A 19,906-nucleotide genomic window follows, 5' to 3' on the forward strand; every position below is an offset into this window, starting at 1 on the left:
GCAGAACTCGGAATGCCCCGCCGGTTTTTATTTTCCTAGCAGACCACCTATTGACTTTTGATGCCCCCATTTCCATCAAATCTGCTCAGATCCCCCAGGGCAGGGCCATGCCCTCTTTGGTACCCCCTGCTTAGACATATCCCCTCCCTGCCAGGGTTGACTGTGTCCCCTCAAACCCTCCAGCACATGATTACATCTGTTCAGAACCCCGGGGTGGACCACGTCTTCTCAGAGTCCCCAGACTTCATAAAAGATACATTACAACATTTCTCAGCTAACAATTACAAAGGAACATTTACGATCACCCTCTGTAACTCCATAGTTTCTAACAGAGCAGCGTGGGTGTCAAGACTTGAGTGACCCCCCTAGTACCACATGCAGGACATGGCAGCCCGTACAAAGGTTTGGGGAAACTGCACTGAGGCGCTTCAAAGGAGATGTGCAGCTGGGGACTCCTGACCCACTGAGCTATGCTGGGGATCAACCTTACTAAGGGTTTGGGGATCAGGGACTGATGATGCCTGGGGCATTTTCCAAATGCACATTTTGTTCGTTATTCAGAGGCGCTTTCCTGGGTCTGCTTGCATTTCAGGAGCTCCCTTGGGAGCTGGCAGTTGATGATTGACATAATTTTTATCATTTAAAACCAGGCACCTGTGAGCGCTTTTTTTTTTAACATAGAGCAGCTGGTTTTCAGCAGCGGGAGGCCAACACTGGGCAGGAAACAACTTAATTTCTCCTCCTGTCGGGACAGTAGTGCCCCCTGGTGGCCCTCAGGGCTGCCCCGAAGATCCCAGATGCTCTAGGGAAGGCAGGGCAGGGGTGTGTTTTCCCTCCCTAGATGCTGGGATCCACCCCTGACCCAGATGGAGGAAGGTATGAGAGGGTCTCAGGCTGTGCTCACAGGGCTTGGCACCCCAGTCTCCAAGCTCCAGGGCCCTGTTTTCTGTGTTGGCCAAAGGTAGATGTCTTTTTTGCTCTCCGGGTATCTATTTTCACTTTTTGTGGTACCATCACTCAATTTTCCTTTGGGGAATCTCTGATGTGCAGTTCACGCAGTTCTTAAAGACCTACCCCCAACCCACACAGTGTACATCAGGTGTACAGTGATTTGATGAGGTATGAGCACATGACCCAAATCTATCCAGTGAGAGCCTGGCCTGGGACTTTTTTTTTTCTGGAGCTATTGGGGAAGCAGCAGCCCCTTTCCACGGGGCCTGCTAAGCTTGTCCATGGCATATAAGCCTGGCGTTTATGTGAGTGGGGCATCTCTGTCTCTGTTGCAGGTTGGCACAAAGTAAAATGGATTTGAGAGAGCAGCTGGATCCAGCAGTACCTGAAGCCAGCTAGCTCCACCACATTTCCAGTTATGTGAACCAGTTAAAATCTTCTCTCAAAGGTCAGTGGGAAATCTGGGGGGCTTGTACCCCCCATCTGATTTGTTCTAGGCCATAATTCCTGTCTTCTCTCCCCCCCAAAATGTCCTCCCTGCTGCTATGTTTGCAAGCTCAGAGTCCACATTAATCAAAACCATTTTTTATTATTTAAAGAGCATCCTGTCACCAGGGACACCTAGATGGGAGTCCCCAGATGGCAGAACAATATTTACATGGGGGTTGAGAGGGTAAGGCTCAGGTGGTCCCAGGGCTAGTGGGCCCGCCACTGTGGAAGAGAGGATCCTGCAGGCAGGGTATCCTCAGACCTGTGGGCTGGGCCCAAGAAGAAAAATATTCCATCCTAGGCCCAGCATGAATGGGGCTGGAGCCACCTAGATGAACTCGGACGCTGGAGATGAACGCAGTGAGGAAAAGTCACAGGTCAGAGCTGGGTCACCATGCCGCTGGCTTCGGAGTGAGTCTGGGGAAAGACAATTGGGGACTTCTGAGGTCTGAGAGGCCTCCGCCCAAGACCCACAACTTCCCTCCCCTCCTTGGAAGTCCTTTGAAGTCCATCTGTCTCCTGTGGGGGCTCTCTTCTAGGCCTGAGCTTGAGTTTCCGGAAAAATCTCTGCCTCCCTCTTTCCCCATCAGTGTCCCAAGCGTTCCCACCCCTGGCTCCCACCTGGTCCCAACTTTCACCTTTATGGCCTGGAAGATCCACTCCCGGAAGTCACTGACTTTGGTGTAGACACCTGGCTTGTGGGCCAGGGCACAGCCAGTGCCCCAGCTCACGATGCCACACAGCCGCCAACGTGACGTCCGAGAGATGCTGTCCTCACACACAAAAGGACCCCCACTGTCACCCTGGAAGGGGAAGGGGAGACCTGGGGCTAGAGGCCGACACAGCTGGCCAGGAGGCCCTCTCTGATGGTCACAGGCTGTGGCCCCAGAGCTCCCTGGCCCTGAGAGAGGGAACCCCACCTCCCATGGCCCTGTGTCTCTATCTCTAAGCTGGCAGCAGCCGGGGGCCACCCCCACACAGTCCCTCACCTGGCAGGCATCGATGCCACCCTCAGCATAGCCGGCACAGAACATCTTGGGCTTGATCTGGTTTCCATAGAAGTCAGGGCCATTGCAGACATCATTGCTGATTATGGGGACTCGGGCCTCTTGGAGTACCCCAGCCTGTTGGCCTGGTGGTATGCAGGCAAGGCTGGCCAGAGCTGGGGAGCTTGTACACCCACCACCTTCCTGGTGCCTACCCCACACCCCTCAGCATCCCTATACCCCAGGGCCAAGAGTCATCCAGCCAGTCGGACTGCACTTCTCAGCCAGACTCATCTCAGAGTCTCCCTAATGACGGCAGAGGACAGGACTCACCGTAGTACTGTGTGTTGCCCCAGCCTGTCACAGTACAGATCTTGCCATCCACCAGGGCCTGGCCAGCAGCCGGCAGGCACACGGGCTGGATGTATTCTGTGAGAGAGACCATGCCGGTCTAGCCCCTGCTGGCCAGCCCCACCTGGTACAAACTGCTGCCCAGTGGCCTCCCCATGCTCATGGCATACATTGTTCCCTATCTTTTTATAACAACTACAACAGAAGGTGCCAGTTATCGAGAGCTCACTGTATGCTAGGCACTTTCCTGCAACATTTCCTTTAATCTTCTACCAGCCCAGGCCCTTGCCCAAAGTTTCATAATGATCTGATGGCAGAGCCAGAATTTTAACCCAGGTCAACCTAATTCTCATGTTCTTAAACATTGCCATGGGGCTACCCTCAGCCTAAAGTCTACCTGGGTGAGAAACAGAAAAAGATACCCTCATCTTGAGACGCTCAACTTCCACCTGTCAGAAAATCATAATAAATACAGAGCTACCCTGAGAATGGCACCCCTGAAATACGGTGCCCTTGTGCAGTGCACAACCCATGTAACAGTCCTGGCAGCCCTGACTACTGCCCAGCTGGTGACTTCACCTGCCTGAGTCTCAGAGCTCTTAACTGTTGAATGGAAATAGCAATCATTCCTGCCCAGAGGCTGTAGTAAGAACAGGTGAATCACAGCCTAGCAGGCCTGGCAAGTAAGAAGTGCTCATGTAACTGGCAATGGTAAAGACAACAGCAGTTGCTGCTAACATTTACCAAGTGTTCGTGATGTGCTGGCAGCAATCTGAGCTCTCTATTCAACCTTTTAATCATCTCAACAACCCTAGGAAGTCGTTTTACAGATAAGGGAAACTGGAGCTCAGTGAGGTGAAGCCACATGCCCAAAGTCACGTAGTTGGCAAGTTCTGACTCGAGAGCCCATGGCCTCATGCTCTCACCCCTCAGCCACTCCCACCTGTGTCCTCACCCATGCACACATCCTCACTTCGATATTTTTAACACCCCTCACTCTTTCACTAAGGAGATAGGTTTTGTTTTAAAGAAAAACACACATCACTCTCTTTAATCAGAAACCAGTACCACAGATCACGAAGAAAATAATAATCATAAAACAAAATATAATGCAAAGTCCCAAATGTCCTGAGATCTCCGGCAGCACAGCCTGCGTGTCACAAAGCACAGGTGCCGGTGCCAGTCAGACTGGGCTTGCATCTTTGCCGCTTACTAGCTGTGGGAAGTTGGGATGCTACTTGCCTTTGTGGTGTTGGAACTTTCTCCACGTGGGAAAACAGGATCTTAAGAGAGCTCAGCCTCGCTGGGTGCGGTGGCTCACACCTGTAATCCCAGCACTCTGGGAGGCTGAGGTGGGTGGATAGCTTGAGTTCAGGGGTTCAAGAACAGCCTGAGACCCAGCTCTAAAAACTAACTGGGCATTATGGCAGGCACCTGTGTGTAGTCCCCGCTGTTCGGGAGGCTGAGGCAGGAGGATCACTTGAGCCCAAGAGTTTGAGGTTGCTGGGAGCTGTGACGCCATGGCACTCTACTTGGGGTGACAGAATGGGACTCTTTCTCAAAAATAAAAAGGGAGAGCTCCCCCTCACCAGGGTGGCCAGGGTGGCTGTGAGAACTAAATGAGTATGCCTGGGATACTCAGAACAGTGCCAGGCACACAGAGGGCAGTGAACAGGTGCTGGTGTGCATCATTGTCAATGTGTGGTCTTATTTTATCGTGTTATATACATCATCATCATCGCTATTATTATTAGCATCACAAACATCATCATTATTATTATTGTTGTTGTTATTACACTATGGCCTGCTAAAAGCTGGGGCCTGAGGCCTACTCTTAACCCAAAAGGGAGGTGAGCCCACTGCTTCTTTCTAAGTGAGACCAAAGAAATGCTTGAGACTGTGCAGAGGGAATAACTCCTAGCTTCCTTTCTACTCGATTCATTCATGGATTTTTACATTTTTTTTCCTTTCATTGATGTTGTTTTGGATAACACTTCTATTGAACTATAATTGACACACTATGCAACTCACTTTAAGGGTTCAAGTCAATGGCTTTTTATATATTCCAATATGTGTGACCACACCACAATCAATTCGGAGCACTGCACCACCCCGAAAAGAAACATGGTAGCCTTTACTGATCACCCCTCAACCTCAACTTCCCCATCCCCATGCAACCCGCACCTCCACCACCCTCCCCACTAACCACTAATCTACTTTCTGTTTGAATGGATTTGCCTAATATGGACACCTCGTGATAACAGAATTGTACAGTGTGTGGTTTTTGGGGTCTGGCTTCTTTTACGTAGCGCAAAGTTTTCAAGGTTCGTCCACACTGCAGTATAAATCAGTACTTCCTTTCTTTTTATGTTTTTTTTTTGCAGCTTTTGGCCGAGGCCGGGTTTGAACCCACCACCTCTGGTATATGGGGCCGGCGCCCTACTCCTTGAGCCACAGGCACCACCCTTCCTTTCTTTTTAAGGTCAAATATCCCATTATATGCATATACAACGTTTTCTTTCTCCATCTGTAAGCTATGCACTTGGGTTGGTTGTGCACGTTTTGGGGGTGTTTCTACCTTTCAACTGTCGTGAATAAGTTTTTGTGTGAACATATGTCTCATTTCTCTTGAGTGTGTACCTAGGAGTGGAATCGCTGCATTAAATAGTTGAATGAAAGTTTATTCACAATTAATGCCCAGTTTGCGTCCCTTTCGATTACTCCTCTTATCCACACAAATCATAAGTTTATTCTCTTATGCCCCAGCCCCCTCCTCTGTCCTCCCTCCGCCCTCCATCTGCAACCCAAGGCGCATCTCCCAGACTCACCTGTGAGGGGCAGGGGGCTGGAGAGGTGGACCAGGGCGATGTCATTGCTGTTCTCCTCGTTGCTGGGGTCCCGAAAGGGCAGATAGCCCCCATGGTAGACCACGGCTTGCACACCCAGCTGCAGGCCACGGGGGGAGGCTTGGGCCACAGCCCCAGCAAACACCCGCCACCGTGACAGGACCCGGTTCCGCCTACCAGGAAACAGGAGGGAAGAGTGGCAGCCTGCCTGGACACAGCTCCCCCCACCTTTCTACTGCCCTGGCTCTCCGACAGCATGGGGAGGGAGGGACTCACTCAGGAAAGCAGTGGGCAGCTGTCAACACCCAGTCCCCAGACAGCAGGGACCCTCCACAGAGGTGTGCCCCGTCGTAGCGAAGGCTGACTTGCCACGGCCACCTGCCCAGGCTGGTGTCCTGGCCCCCCACGATGCGATCCACGGGCAGCTTCCTGCGGCCACAATCTAGGGGAGAGCAGGCAGTCGGGGCCAGGTGGAAGGGACTGGAGCCCAGGGCCCCAGGGCCCGGATTTGGCCCTGCCCTGTGGAGAGTTTCAGGGCCTGTGGCTCACAAAGTGTCGAAGGGAGGGCGTTCAAGTTTAAGAGTCTCACCTTGGCAAATGGTAGCCAAGAAACGGCCCCTGGGGCAGTCACTGAGAGGACAGGGATGAAGACACAGAGAGAAACAAAATATAGAAACCAATTTAGACAGATAAAAGGAAAATGAGGAGTGGGTGCGGGGTGCCTTGGGAGTAGTGGGGGTCTGTGGGGTCGCCCCCATCCGCCCCTCACTGCCCTCCTCACCACACCGAGATGATGTCCAGCAGCCTCTGAGCATGGGGCAGCCTTCCCTCATCCACGCAGAAGAAGCCTGATGTGCCGTTGGCGCCCACAGTCCTCACGTCCAGCTCAGAGTGGGCCAGTGCCCTGGGCAGGGCAAGGGTCAGGCCTGCTCCCCCCGCTCCTCCCAGCCCCACCGCTCCGAGGGGCCCCAGTACCTGAGGAAGCCCATCTCCTCACAGCTGAGTCCAGCCACCCTGGCGTTGGAGCGTGAGGAGCACAGTAGCCTCCACGTCCCTTCTGTCTTGTCAAACACCGTGAGCCTTGCGTCCACTGGGCTGACCTGCACTGCAGGGCAACAGGGTGGTCACCTGGGTCCCACAGCCAGGCTGACTGGCCACTCCAGCTTGTTCTATGGCCATGTGGCTTGAATCCTAGCAAGGCCCAGCAGGGCGCTCCGTCCCCCACCCACATCCGTGATTGCATCTGGAACCATGACTGGATGACTCAAATCAGACCCGTTGCGACTTTGGGGGGCCCTGTCTGGGATACTCTGAGTATCCCCCAGGAGAATTTCTCTTTCTGCCAGGGTTCCTAAGCTGTTTGCCTCTGAGCTGTAAGTCTGGACCTGAACTTGTACATTTGGGAAAACTGTTTCAGCCAAGCTCCCAGAAAAATGGCCCATGAGACTGGATCTGGGGAGCCTGTCTTTATACCCATACAGAGAAAAATAAGCTAACATGGAGGAAAGTTTCCTGAGGCACCCAGGCGAGAAGAACTCCCAGAACTGTTGGTTATGTGAGTTAATGATCCTCTCCCCCTTTTTTAGACAGAATCTCACTCTGTCACCCTGGGTAGAGTGCTGTGGCATCATAGCTCACAGCAACCTCAAACTCCTGGGCTTAAGCCATCCTCCTGCCTCAGCTTCCCAAGTAGCTGGGACTACAGGTGCCTACCACAATGCCCAACTATGTTTAAAGACAGGGTCTCACTCTAGCTCAGGCTGCCCTAGAACTCCTGAGCTCATATGATCCGCCCACCTCGGCCTCCCACGTGCTTCAATTACAGGTGAGAGCCACTGCACACAGCCAATAATTTCTCTTTTTGTTTAGCCAGTTTATTTTTTCCTTTTACCTTTTATCTCCAGTCTATAAATCCTTGACTAATACACTCTGAATGAAAGAAAAAAAAACAAAAACAAAGGAAAGAAAAGAAAAACTATCTTTCCTACAGGAGCTGTCAGAGCCTTGACTATGCTAAAGTGCATAACTCTCTAAGCAGAGGCATTCATTCACTCAATAAGCATTAACTGGACACATATTTTATGCCCAGTGTGAGGTGATGCTGGGAACACAAAGACAGCCCTGGGCTCTGCTCTCACCAAAGTAACCAACACATCGTTACAAACTTGTGACATGAGGCAGGGCTGAGACATACGGGAAAGCCAGAGAGCTCTGGTTGGTCCTGCGTGGGGGTGAGACATGACGTCCCACTCTGCTCGCCAGAGCAGAAGAACTCTGTGAACGCTGAACTCAGATCGCAGCCCTTATTTGTATTTGCCAAATGCCTCCTACACGCCAGGCTCTGATTTCAGGCAATGAACAAATTGCACAGCAATGAACAAATCAGACAAGACTCCTGCCCCCATGAACCTCAAAACCCAGTAGGTGAGACAGGTAATGAATGGAACAAATAAAATAGATCACGGGTCACGAGAAAAGATGGGGCCACGGAGACAAAACTCAACAGAGAGGGGGGAGTGGGCTGGCGTGCGGGGCGAGGTTGCACTTTCGATAGGTGGGCTGGGAACCTTCCCTGAGAAGGTGGTAAGTGGACAAAGAGCTGAAAGAGGTGAGAAGGGGTCATGGAGGAGAAGGGAGGCCAAGGGACGTGGCTGTGCAAAGGTCCCAAGGCTGGTGGGTGGGGGTGTGGGAGAAATAGCAAGGAGGCCAGAGCTGAGTAACAGGGAGAGAGGTGGGAGGGGGCTCAATGTTAGGCTTCCTGTTACCCGCATGGAGGTGCAACCAGGGCAGGGCTCTGACCTGACTCAGTTGTTCCCAGGCTCCCTCCAGCTGTTGGTAGGGAGCCGACCCAGAAGGCAGGGACAGGAGCAGGAGAGGCTGCCTGGAGGGGATGGAGGCTTGTGGAGGCCAGGGTAGGGGCAGTGGAGGGGGAAAGAGTTTAGATTATGGGGAGATTTTCTGGGAGAGCCGACAGGGTTGCTGAGAGATTGGAGTCATGGGTGAGGGAGGGTTCAAGGACAACCCAGACAAACTGAAGTGTTTGGCCTGGTCAACAGGATGGAGCTGCCCCCAGCAGAGATGGGGACAGCAGGAGGCTGCAAGTTTGGGGAAAAATCAGCTGTGAAAATCTCTATCCTTTTCTCAGGAGCCTTCTGTATAGTTCTGAGAGCACATTCTGAAAAAATGAATCTGGCAAAAATTTGCTTTTCTTTTTGAGACAGAGCTTCACTCTGTCACCCTGGGTAGAGTGCCGTGGTGTCATGATAGCTCACAGCAATCTCTAACTCTTGGGCTCAAGTGATCCTCTTGCCTCAGGCTACCGAGTAGCTGGGACTACAGGTGCCCGCCACAACACCGGGTTGTTTTTCTAGTTTTAGTAAAGAGCAAAATAGCTTGCTCTTGCTCAGGCTGGTCTCAAATTCCTGAGCTCAAGTGACCCACCCACCTTGGCCTCCCAGAGTGCTGGGATTGCAGGCATGAGCCACCTCGCTGGGCTGCAACAACTTGCTTTTGCATCCTCTTGGAAGGAAACTGTTGAAACCTCAACTCCAGCTGGGCGGTCTCCCCTTAGCCTGCCGGGGCTGCTGAGGACACTGTGTGCCCAAGGCAAGGCAATGTGCTCTCCCTGCCCCACTGCCAACCAAGGTCTTACCACACTCCTCAGGGTGACAAAGACTATCCCCATTTGGCAGATGTGAGAACTGAAGCCTGGAGAGGTGCCTGACATCACCAGGTGTGTGAAAGGCAGAGAGAGGGGATTTGAAATCAGGACTGAGTGATTCCAATCCCCCAGCTTTCCACGTGGCCCTAGATAGCCTCTTGAGTGACCCCCTGAGGTCTAAACAACAGCACAGTGATAACAATGCTGGCCATATTTACTGGGCCAGGCCCATGTGATTCTCTGAATCCCACAACCATCCTGGGAGATAATGACCATCTTACAGATGGGAAAACTGAGCCTCAGAGGGATATGGTAGCTGCAGGGCATTTAGGCAACAAGCAGCAAAGCCAGAATTTGAACCCAGATCTGCACATCCCTGCTCTTTCTGTGGGTCTCCCATGAACTCTTGCCCATCCCTACCCCAAATGCACTCATCCATGACCAGGACTTAACATCCACCTGGCCACCTGCCTTAATGACAACCTCCTGCCCCAGGGCAGGAGAGGGGATACCTGACTCCTCTGCTGGTGGGGCCCACCACCCCCTGAGTTCCAAGACCAAGACTTGGGATTTGAAACACCAACTGGGGTAGGGGGGGTGGACGTTTGTTTTAAAATGACCCCTAACTACTCCAGAAATGTGATTTCCAGAAAGTGTGAGGGTTTTTTTTTTGGGGGGGGGGAAGAAATATATCACTTTATGGATGTGTGTTGGGGGAGATGGAGGGAGGCACCAAATGCCCCTTCCAACTATTTTTAAAGCCATGTTCTGTGCCACTGTTTCTCACTTTTAAATTCTTTATTCTCGTTTCTATTATTTTAAGCAACACACAAAAAGTATGTTCTGGGTCACCGCATGTACTCACCAAACTGTCTTGATATAGTTAGAGGTGAAAATCCCAGAAAAACAAGGCAGCAATACGATGTCCAGGCTGTTTTTGTTTGTTTGTTTGTTTTATAATTTCCCAGCATTTTTGAAAAAACCCAAGTACAAATAAAGGGCGCTGGACAGAGCCAAATCTGAATCGTGACCTAGTTACGTTCCATTGGAGGCTGAGGACAAGCTAGTTCAGCCTGGTGATTTGGGCTCATTCATTAAGCAAAGATTTCCTGAGCACCTAATCTGTGTCAGGCACTGTCTGACCAGTAAATAAAATATCCCTGCCCTCTTGGAATTTAGGAGGAGCGAATAATTAACTGTAAGAATGAGGAGGGTTTATCAGGGACAGCAGGGATGGCCATGGGACTTGGAGTCTGAGGGTCTTGGAAGGCCTTTTTCAAGAAAGCTCAAGCCAGAAGGGTGAGAAACAAAAGCCAGGATTTATTGTGCTGGCTAAGAGCCAAGCACTGTGGCCCAGGCGTGGTGGCTCACGCCTATAACCTTAGCACTCTGGGAGGCTGAGGCAGGTGGATCTCTTGAGCTCAGGAGTTTGAGACCAGCCTGAGCAAGAGTGAGACCCCATCTCTACTAAAAATAGAAAGAATAGCTGGGTATTGGGGTGGGCACCTGTAGTCCCAGCTACTTGGAAGGCTGAGGCAAAAGGATTGTTCAAGCCCAAGAGTCTGAGGTTGCTGTGAGGTATGACACCATGGCACTCTACTCAGAGTGAGACTGTTCAAAGAAAAGGTGTGTGTGTTTGTGGGGGGGTGGGGGGGGAGCCAAGCACTACATAGGTAATTATCTCCTTGAACGAATTCTTCCTGGCATCTTCTCACCCCCATCTCACAGATGTGGAAAACTGAGGCTCAGACCAGGTCTGGACAAGTGGGAGGCCCCCAGCTCAGAAGTTATAGTCCAGACTGAAACCTGCCTTTGGGTATGAGCTAGAAAGAAGCCAGGTGAGCTAAGGCTTCCTGCAGAGAGGTGATTTTTGGCAGCCAGGAAGCAAATGTGATGTGAGGATGAAGGGGGCCCTCATCCTAGGAGCCCAGGAGCATGGGAGGGGTTAGGATTTATTTTACCCACTGGCATGGGAGCCAAGGTGGGGAGGGGCCTTTTGGCAGGGGCATAATCTCTTTTCTCTGCCACTTATCTGACATGTGGTCTTAGGCAAGTCAGTTCACTTCACTGGGCCTCAGTTTCCCCATGTGCAAAACGCAAGGATAGTGACAGTCCCAACCTCTCAGGCCTGGTGGATAAAGGCTGCTGCCAGGCCCTGGTGCATGTTGGCCTTCAGTATGGCAACTAATTCAGCTGTTTCTTGGCAAACTCAAACCCTAGCTCTGCCACACAACTACCTCTGTGATCTGGGGCAAATCTCCTGGCCTTTTGTCCCTCAGTTTCTCCATAAGGAAATGGGTTGTTGTGAAGATTCAATGAATTCATACCATAAAGTCCTGCCACATGGAAAGGCTGGCTGTGATGATTAATGTGGATGTGGGCTGTTTATACCTTCATTTTCACATCTTCTCTTAGCATGAGCTGAATCTTTTACAGAATTAGATGAGGCTCCTGCGTGTGAAAAGTACATCCCAACTTCCCCTTTCCTCCTACCGCCCTACATTGTGGAACAGCAACCTCAAATTCTTGGGTTTGAGCAATCCTCTTGCCTCAGCCTCCCGAGTAGCTGGGACCATAGGTGCCCGCCACAATGTCCGGCTAGTTTTTCTATTTTTAGTACAGTCGGGGTCTCACAGTTGCTCAGGCTGATCTTGAATTCCTAAACCCAAGGGATCCTCCCACCTTGGTCTCCCAGAGGGCTAGAATTACAGGCATGAGCCACTGCGCCCAGCCCTGAACACATTTTTACATCATGATGTAGCCTGTAAGAGCCCTGTGGTCTGAGCCAAACCACAACATTGCTCTGAGCCTCAGTTTCCCCATCTGTAAAACGAAGGCTGCTGTGAGGATGCAGTGGGGTTGCATCAAAACCAAAAGGAAAGATTAACAAAACTCTTTTCTCCCCAAGAAAGACACACTCTGATATTTTCTAATCTATTTCCTACTTTTAAAGAATGTGGTTTTTCCAACGCAGTAATTTCATTTCATAATGCACTAATGGGTAATACATTTGGAAGCTGAAAAACACTGGGTTAGACATGTGAGGTGCTTAGAATAGTGCCTGGCACACAGCAAGCACGCAGTACAAATGCACTATTATTATTTGCATGGGCGCCAGCCTTCATGCATTCATTCAAAAAAATGACTTTCACTGCATTCCCACCACATACAGGTTTCTTCCTGGGCTCCCCCAGGGTCGGGGCTGCTTACTCACCTGGGTACAGCGGTTCCTGGTCACTCCTGAGGAGAACAGTGGCTGCAGAGAAGGCAGAGGTGAGGGCAAGCAGGCTGGAGGCTGCAGGGCCAGGGGAGGTCAGAGGCACAGGAACCACTCTCACCAATGGCCCAGGACGCCGCCCCGATGCCCGTCAGGAGCAGCAGGGTCCCCACAGTGAGAGCTGCCACCTTGGGTCCGGAACAGCATGGCACAGTCTGGCCACCTGCAACAGACACCATGCTGGGGCCACAGCCAGGCCTGTCTTCATCATGGCAGGGGCTGGGCACTGGGCCAGCTCTGCCCTGCCCCCCTCAAGGCTAACTGATTACGCCTGACCATGCCATACCCTGGGCCCAATTTCTCAGGGCTGAGCAGCTGGCAGGGCCATTCCTCCCCTGTTGCGTGAACAACCAGGTGTCCAACTCCCTCAGGGTTCCAGCTGGGAAGGGGGCATGGCTGGGCCAGCTGCCACCTTCCTGGTCTCCCTTCCCGCACTTTCTTGGCATTTATGGGGATTCTTCTCCCCAACAATGCTGTGCTTTTCCGTTCCCCTCAATGCTTTGCGCTGTCTCTTCTTGGACTCTCACTCCTGCTAACTTTTCCAGATGTTCCTGGAGCCTCTTGGGGACTGTGACCCCTCTTGGTGGCTCCTTTCCCTGCTGTTTGGCATTTCCCAGCTGCCTCGTTCCTTTCTGCTGTTCTAAACACCTTGCCCCGGGTACCCTCCCCTCAGCCAGACCTCTCTCACAGCACCCAGCTCCCATCAGATTTGCCCCTGGAGGTTGAGGATCCAAATTTGAAAACTTGCCAGCCTGACTTTAAAACATTGGCCTTACCCTTTCCTCGCTGGGACTTTGGGCAGGTGGCATCATATCTTTAAACCTCAGCTTCCTCATCTATTCAGTGATGTCCACCAAGCATCCACTTCCAAAAATAACACTTTTAAGTTCTTTCAGATAATAGCCAAACCTGTCTCGATGCTCACTGGGTGCCAACTCTGCTCTAAATGCACTACCTCATTCTGTCCTTATCTTGAGCCTACATCCTGATTCTCATTCTTCCTGCAGCTCAGAGGAGTGGAGTCCTCTGCTCATAGCGACTCAGCCAGGGAGAGGAAGGGTCCTGAACCCTGGGCAGGTGTGGTGCCAGGTCCTAAGTGTATGGCCACAAAGCCACACTACCTCTCTCCCAATGACAGTGCATGGCGCACAGCAAGTTCTTAATATGCTGTGTGGCAACTGCCTTTGCCTCTCTGAGCCTCCCTTTTTCCAAGGGTAAAATGGAGCTTTATTTGCTTACTGTCCTTCTGAGCATTCACTGTGTGTCTGGCACCATTCTAGGCTCTGGAAATGTACCCCACACAAGACAGGTAAGGTTATGGCTCCAAGGGGGCTCCGGTTCTCACGTGTGTAGATGGGGCGTGGGGGAAATCAACAAGTAAATGAGTCAATGAAGCAGTGAAGACAAAGATGTAAGCTGTGGGCAGCAGACGGGCTGCTGAAGGGGGATCCGGGAAGTCCTCCCCAAGAAGAGACATTTGAGCTCAGATCTGAAAGGTGATGTGCCAGCCATGCAAAGACCTCGAGGAAAAGCACTGTGCTCAGAATAGCACAGGCAAAGCCTGGAGGCAAGAAAAAGCATGATCTGTTAGAGAGCTAGAGAGGACTTGGAGGTGGCCGGAACTTGGGTAAAGTAGTGGGAACCAAGGCTGATGGCCCAGGGAGAAGACAGACTGTCCCCAAGGGCAATGGAGTTCCTGGAGATTAACCACTAACCCCTTTACCAGGGATTGTAGGAGGACCAAGGAGACAAGGCTTCTAAAAGCCTTCAGCTGGACCCGGCTTGGGTGCAAGTGCCCTTGGCATGTTCAAAACGCTCCCAAAGCTGCAGTAGCTCCCAGCTCTCTCCCTCATCTGCATCCATGGTAGTGTGGCTGGCAGGCACGATGCCAGGCCAGCACCCTAAACAGAGTAGGGAGCAGTCCAAGACCTTCCTGGGATGGCCACTGTCTGAGTGTCTTAAGAATTTGAGACATGGTTGGGCACAGGGGCTCATGCCTGTAATCCCAGTACTCTGGTGGATCATTTGAACTCAGGAGTTCAGCATCGGCCTGAGCAACAGTGACACCCTGTCTCTACTAAAAATAGAAAAATTAGTCAGGTGTGGTGGTGGGTGCCTGATGTTCTAGCTACTTAGGAGGCTGAGGCAAGAGGATTATTCAAACCCAGAGTTTGAGGTTGCTGTGAACTGTACTGCACTCTACTCAGGGCACAGGAGTGAGACTCTGTCTCAAAACAAAATAAAACAAAACAATAACAACAACAACAAAAGAATTTGAGAGCTCAGTGGCTCCTACCAAAGCACGAGGGAACACGCCATTCCTGCAAAGAGGCCCCAGTGGGCCGGGCTGGGCAGCCCCTGTTGGCTGACCCCTGCCTGTCCTGACAGGGACACTCAGGTCAGTGCCCAACTCTACCCAGCCACCCTCTTGGCTCCCTGTAGCCATCAGGGGTCCAGCCAGGGCTCTCGGTTACACAGAACCCAGTCCAGAGGCCCTGGTAAGGGACGGGGAGGACGGCCACCCTGTCACCTGGGTGAGAGGAACAACCTCCTTCCATGTTTTCTGGTTCAGAGAACTTCAGGCACCTCCAAGACAGATGCCTCTCGTGGGACAGGAAGCATCCTGACTCTGGTCCCCCAGGGTGGGATGCATTGCCCTGTGTTTGCTGGAACAGGAGGCACCCTCGTTCTGTGTGAGAGGTAACCCTATGACCCCTTGGAAGCAATAGGGCCTTTTTGCTCCGTAAGCTAGGCCTCCTACCCCCCGCTTCTCCCCGAGACTGTCTGCTGCCTGCTTGTCTGGGTACCTCCTGGCTGCCTTATGTCTACTTACAGGATGTTTCTTCTGCCCCCACTATTCGGCTGCAAAGCCCCTCACTAGTGACATCTTTGGAGTCTTACATGACTCCAGCCTCTTGGATGAAATGCTCTCCTCTTTGGACCTCTGGGACACGGCACACACCTGACTTTCCTTCTACTCTGGTGGTGCTGTATCTGTCGACTCTCTACTTGCTCCCCCAAATCTGGCGTTCACCGGGTGGCCAAAGCCACACCCTCACGCCTTCCTACTCTAAAGTCTGATGGCCTGTTTCTATGTGTCCTCAAACTCTGGACTCTCCTAAGTCCCAGATGCCTGCAGCCCCTCAGATGCCTTCCCCAGGCATCACACCCACCAAGACCCAGAATGGCCTCAACATCTCCCCAGACGTGTTCTTCCTCCCAGGCCCTGTCTCAGAGGCCCATAGCTCCATGACTACCCCTTGTCTGCAGGATTCTTCCCCCCACCCCCGCTTCCAGGCAGGTCCTCAGCCTTGTCAGGCCTCCAGAGTGACTCTCCTTCCTACCCGTCCCCCTGCCCACCTTGGTGCAGCCCCATCCAACTGCTAGGTGCAGCCTCCTCCTGGGGTCCACTCTGGACCAGAGGCCTGAAGAACCAACTTAAATACCAAATCCAACCTGTCCCTTCCCTACCTGTAACCCTCTGTGACTCCCCAGTGCCCTCAGGACAGAGTCTAAGGCCCTCAGCCTGGCCCTCATGGACATAAGCATGACATTTGGGGGACTGAACATACATTTCCTCAAGTTCCCAAGCAGCCATGTGGGTCATTATCAAATATCTGACAGAGCATCCAAAAAGCAACCCAAACACAGAATTCATAAAATACTAGTTAAGCTAGAAACAACGAATAACCACCAGCGCCACCTTGTGGGGAGGTCCAGCACTGCCCCTCACCAAAAATAGTCCGAAGCCAGCCTTGGTCCAGCCATGTGCCTCTCCTCCCTCCCAGCTCCACTTTCACCTCCACCTCCAGAAATTCAGAGCCATCTATGTGCCATGCTGTTGTGACACCCCCACTACCAGCTTCCAGCCTTGCTCTTCCCTCTGCCTGGCATCCTTTGAGTTGCAACTCAGATAGCACCTCCTCTAATTCCAAGCCCCCAGGTGGCACCCAGAACCTCACCTTGGGCATGCTTCAAGAGCAATAACAGTAACACACACACCGCAGCAGCAGATACAGCCAGGATGACACTTAGAATCACACGCCACCTTGCAGAACTGCCCTAAACCAGCTCTGCCCAGTTTCCTTAAGTCCTTGCAGCTGTTAATGAGGAAGGCAGTGCTGTCACCATCTCACTTACCAAGGAGGAAAAGAGGCCCAAAGAAGTGTGTCCACTAACCCCAGGCCACTCAGCAAGTAAGTGCAGCATCAGAACCTTCCAGCATCTGTGTGCAGGTGTGACCTCCCACCTCCCCTCCCAGCCCCAACAGCAGGACTGCCCTCCAGGACCAGGCCCGAGCCATCCGGGAAGACACCACCCTGCACCTGTTCCCTCCTCGTTGCCAGACCTTCTCTGCCCATTCGGGAATATTCTGTTTCCCTTCTCTGGTTTATTCATCCACAGTTCCCAGCCCTGGCATCTCCCTGCCTTCAGCTCCAAGGAAGAAACTGTCCTTAAGGAGCCAGGCTCTGTTGTCCATCTTCTCAGCTAGGGGGCAGCACCTTCTGAGGTCTGGGAGCCTGGGTCTCTGGACATAACTGGACAATTGGGGGTCTGAGTTGCCAGCCAGTGTTGAGTCCTGAGGAGGCCAACACACTCAGTGCTTCCTGCCTGTCGCAGCACCTCAGTCCTCACACCACTTTAAGGAGTATGTACTACTACCTCACTTTACAGATGAGGCAATGGAGGCCCGGAGAGGGCAAGCTGCTTGCCCAGGGCCACACAGCTAGAAAGTGCTTCTGCCTGGGTCGGATCCCAGCTAGCCTGGTTCCAGGAAGAAAAGAGGAAGATAGCTTGAGCTGGGGGAGGATAGGAAGGAAAGGCTGCCCCCAGTCAGGGCCCTCTAGCTGGCTCCCAAGTGTAGAAGAAGTTGAGAAGGAGCCAGGCTGCCTGGAACAGTTTCTCTCTGCCATCCCTGTGGTGGTGGTTTCTCTGCCATCTCACCCCTCTCCATCCATCCAGGCCAAGTCCAAAGTCCTCCCTCTGCTCTTTTGCCCACAGAGCTATGAGGTGGGAGGAAAAGTCTGGAATCAGCAGGGGCCTCGGGTCCCTGGGATTCCAAGTCTGCCAACTTCTGTCACGACACCTGTGGTTTGTGACATGTGTCGTACACGTGGAGCCCCGTGTTGGTGCCTTGTGTGTTCCACGCTCTCAACAATCTCACTGAGGGAGCATCAGGACCCACACTCGACCCAGGAGGAAACTGAAGCCCAGAAAAATGATGTCACTTGCACAAGATCACACAGCAAAAAAGTGGCAGAAGCAGGCCTGTGTGTTGGACTCCAGAATTGGCGTCCTTAACCACAATTGTTATGGTCTCCCCACTTCCTGCCTCAAGTAGAGAGCAGGTCTGGGGTTAGCTGAGAAACTGGGAGTGAGGAGAAACTGAGGCCAGGCACCAGGAAGGTCATATGGGATAGCAGAGCCAGGCAGTGGGACAGCCACACGGAAAATTTGGTTGATAGTTAATCAGGTGGAGGAGGCCAAGAGGGTATAGATGGGGGTGGGAGGAATGCTCCAAGGGGCGGAGGGTTGAGACGAGAACACGGAGGGAGGGGCGCCGGGTAGAGCCAAAGTCTGGGCTTGGGGAGGGGGACTCACCCTCCTTCTCCGCCATGTCACAGCCTCTTGTTAATGATTCCCCGGCTGACCTCCTGGGCCGGGTGGGACCTCTGGGGAGATGAACAGAAGGCAGGGCCTGGGGGAGCCCAGCCCAGTCCTGGTGCCCCAGTCCCAGGCGCCCATCCAGTGAGGCTGGAGGGCTGGGGCCTTGGCCAGAGCACGCCGTGATCACGGACACAGATCGGGCTGGGTTCAAGGCTGGGGTCAGTGTCTAACCAGTGGCCAGGGGATGCCTGGATTTGCATGGACCATGGGGGTCATGGACCCCCATGCCTGAGCCTGGGGGAGGAGGTTCCTGAAGATCTGAATTCCTGGGCTTGAGGGAGGAGAGGGCTGAGGGCCTGAATTCCTGCATCAGGATGAAGGAGGAATTTGGGGGCCAAGACTCCTCAGTATGAGGGAAGAGGGGGAGAACCGTGTGGCCCGTCCTCTGAGTCTGAAGGAAGAGTGGGCTGAACACCTAGGTCCTTAGGGAGAAGTTGAGGTCCCACTCTTAGGGTCCTTGGGGGCTCCTCTATCAGGTGGGGGCATCAGGTTGGGTGGTGGGCCTGAGGGAACTCATGTCCTCAGGGCTGGAACTGTGAGCCTGGGGGCCTGGATACTTACCCTGGGGTCCGGCAGGTGGGGGCGGAGCCACGAGATGGTGCTGGTTTAGGGTCAGTCCCCAGGCCTGGGCGGCAGCATGGTGGCCCGGCAGCAGCGGGTGCCCGGGGAGGCAGAGGCGGTGGCGTGGGGCCTGCTAGGCCAGACTGCCTCACCTGAGGAGGAGGGGGCTGGGCAAGGGGCGGGGCAAGGGGCGGGGAGGGGCTGGACGATGGGATTGGCAGTGCTGAAGGCCACCTAGCTGGTGGGACTGGACCTGCAGGGGCTGGACCAGGCGGGCCCCAGGACCAGTCTTGCCTCCAACCTCCAGGGGTCTCAGGTATGCCTGTCTGCAGGGAGGTGGGAACAGGGACAGGCTGGCTGAGGGCTGGGGCTGCCTGGAGTACTACAGGATGAGGATCTGTTTGGAGGGGTATCTGAGATGGAGTCCCTAGCACACCCTGCCCAGCCCCAGGGCCATGCTGCCCTGCCATTTCCTGCACCTCCTGCCCAGTTCCCAAATGGGACAGTCCTGCCCGGACCCCAGCCCGGTCCCCTGCCCTGACTCCAGGCCCAGCCCCTCCCAGCCCAGCGGCCTCACCCTGCTCATCCTCCCCCAACCCCCTCCCCCAGCTACTTTCCTACAAGTCACCCTGGGGGCTGGTTTGCTTTGGCAGCCTTTGGGCAGCCTGCAGAGGTGACCTCTGGAGCTAGGAAAGTCCTAGATAAAGGGGATTGGGGGTTGGCCCGGAAAAGGTAGCACCAAGCACTGAGGCCCAGGCCAAGTGGCCGGAAACAGATACACACTGTCCCGCCAGCAGCCAAGAGCTATCCACGTCAGACAGAGCCCAGGGCCAGGTAAACAACCAGGCACCCCAGGGTCACCGTCAGACATCTGCCTGTAGTCAGGCACACACCCAAATGCTGTCAGACCACAGTTGCTCACCCCAGAATGGCCTCTGTGCCTAGTTAATCCCACCCCTGCCCCAACCTGCAGCTCCTCACCAGGGCACACTGGTGAGGGTTCTGCACACTGGGTTCTGCTGGAGGCTACCGGGCCCCTAACCTTCACCTCTTTTCTTCTCTCTCCATCCATTCCCTTCTCTCCTTCCATCTCCTCCCTAGCTCCCCCCTCTCCAAA

The 19,906-nt window shown here is 53.3% G+C and overlaps 1 protein-coding gene across 3 annotated transcripts; it reads right to left on the reverse strand.

Moving 5' to 3' along the window:
• Positions 1-1,520: 1,520 nt before the first annotated feature.
• On the reverse strand, positions 1,521-18,941 carry HPN (hepsin). 3 transcript variants are annotated; one of them, XM_053605516.1, is made up of 13 exons: positions 18,790-18,941; positions 18,163-18,233; positions 12,623-12,724; positions 12,499-12,540; positions 6,599-6,728; positions 6,405-6,527; positions 6,213-6,253; positions 5,900-6,065; positions 5,606-5,796; positions 2,760-2,855; positions 2,430-2,572; positions 2,079-2,243; positions 1,521-1,857 (listed from the first exon to the last, which is right to left on the reverse strand). In XM_053605516.1, the coding sequence occupies exons 2-13, from the start codon at positions 18,176-18,178 to the stop codon at positions 1,819-1,821; spliced, it is 1,254 nt and encodes a 417-aa protein (XP_053461491.1). In that variant the 5' UTR covers positions 18,179-18,233; positions 18,790-18,941; the 3' UTR covers positions 1,521-1,818. The 3 variants fall into 3 exon arrangements, with proteins under 3 accessions (XP_053461491.1, XP_053461493.1, XP_053461492.1); XM_053605518.1 differs by having other exon boundaries at positions 18,163-18,259; positions 18,790-18,909; XM_053605517.1 differs by having other exon boundaries at positions 18,163-18,369; positions 18,790-18,897.
• Between the last annotated feature and the right edge of the window lie 965 nt (positions 18,942-19,906).

This window comes from Nycticebus coucang, chromosome 10 (genome assembly GCF_027406575.1).
Source record: "Nycticebus coucang isolate mNycCou1 chromosome 10, mNycCou1.pri, whole genome shotgun sequence".
NCBI classification, from domain to species: domain Eukaryota; kingdom Metazoa; phylum Chordata; class Mammalia; order Primates; family Lorisidae; genus Nycticebus; species Nycticebus coucang.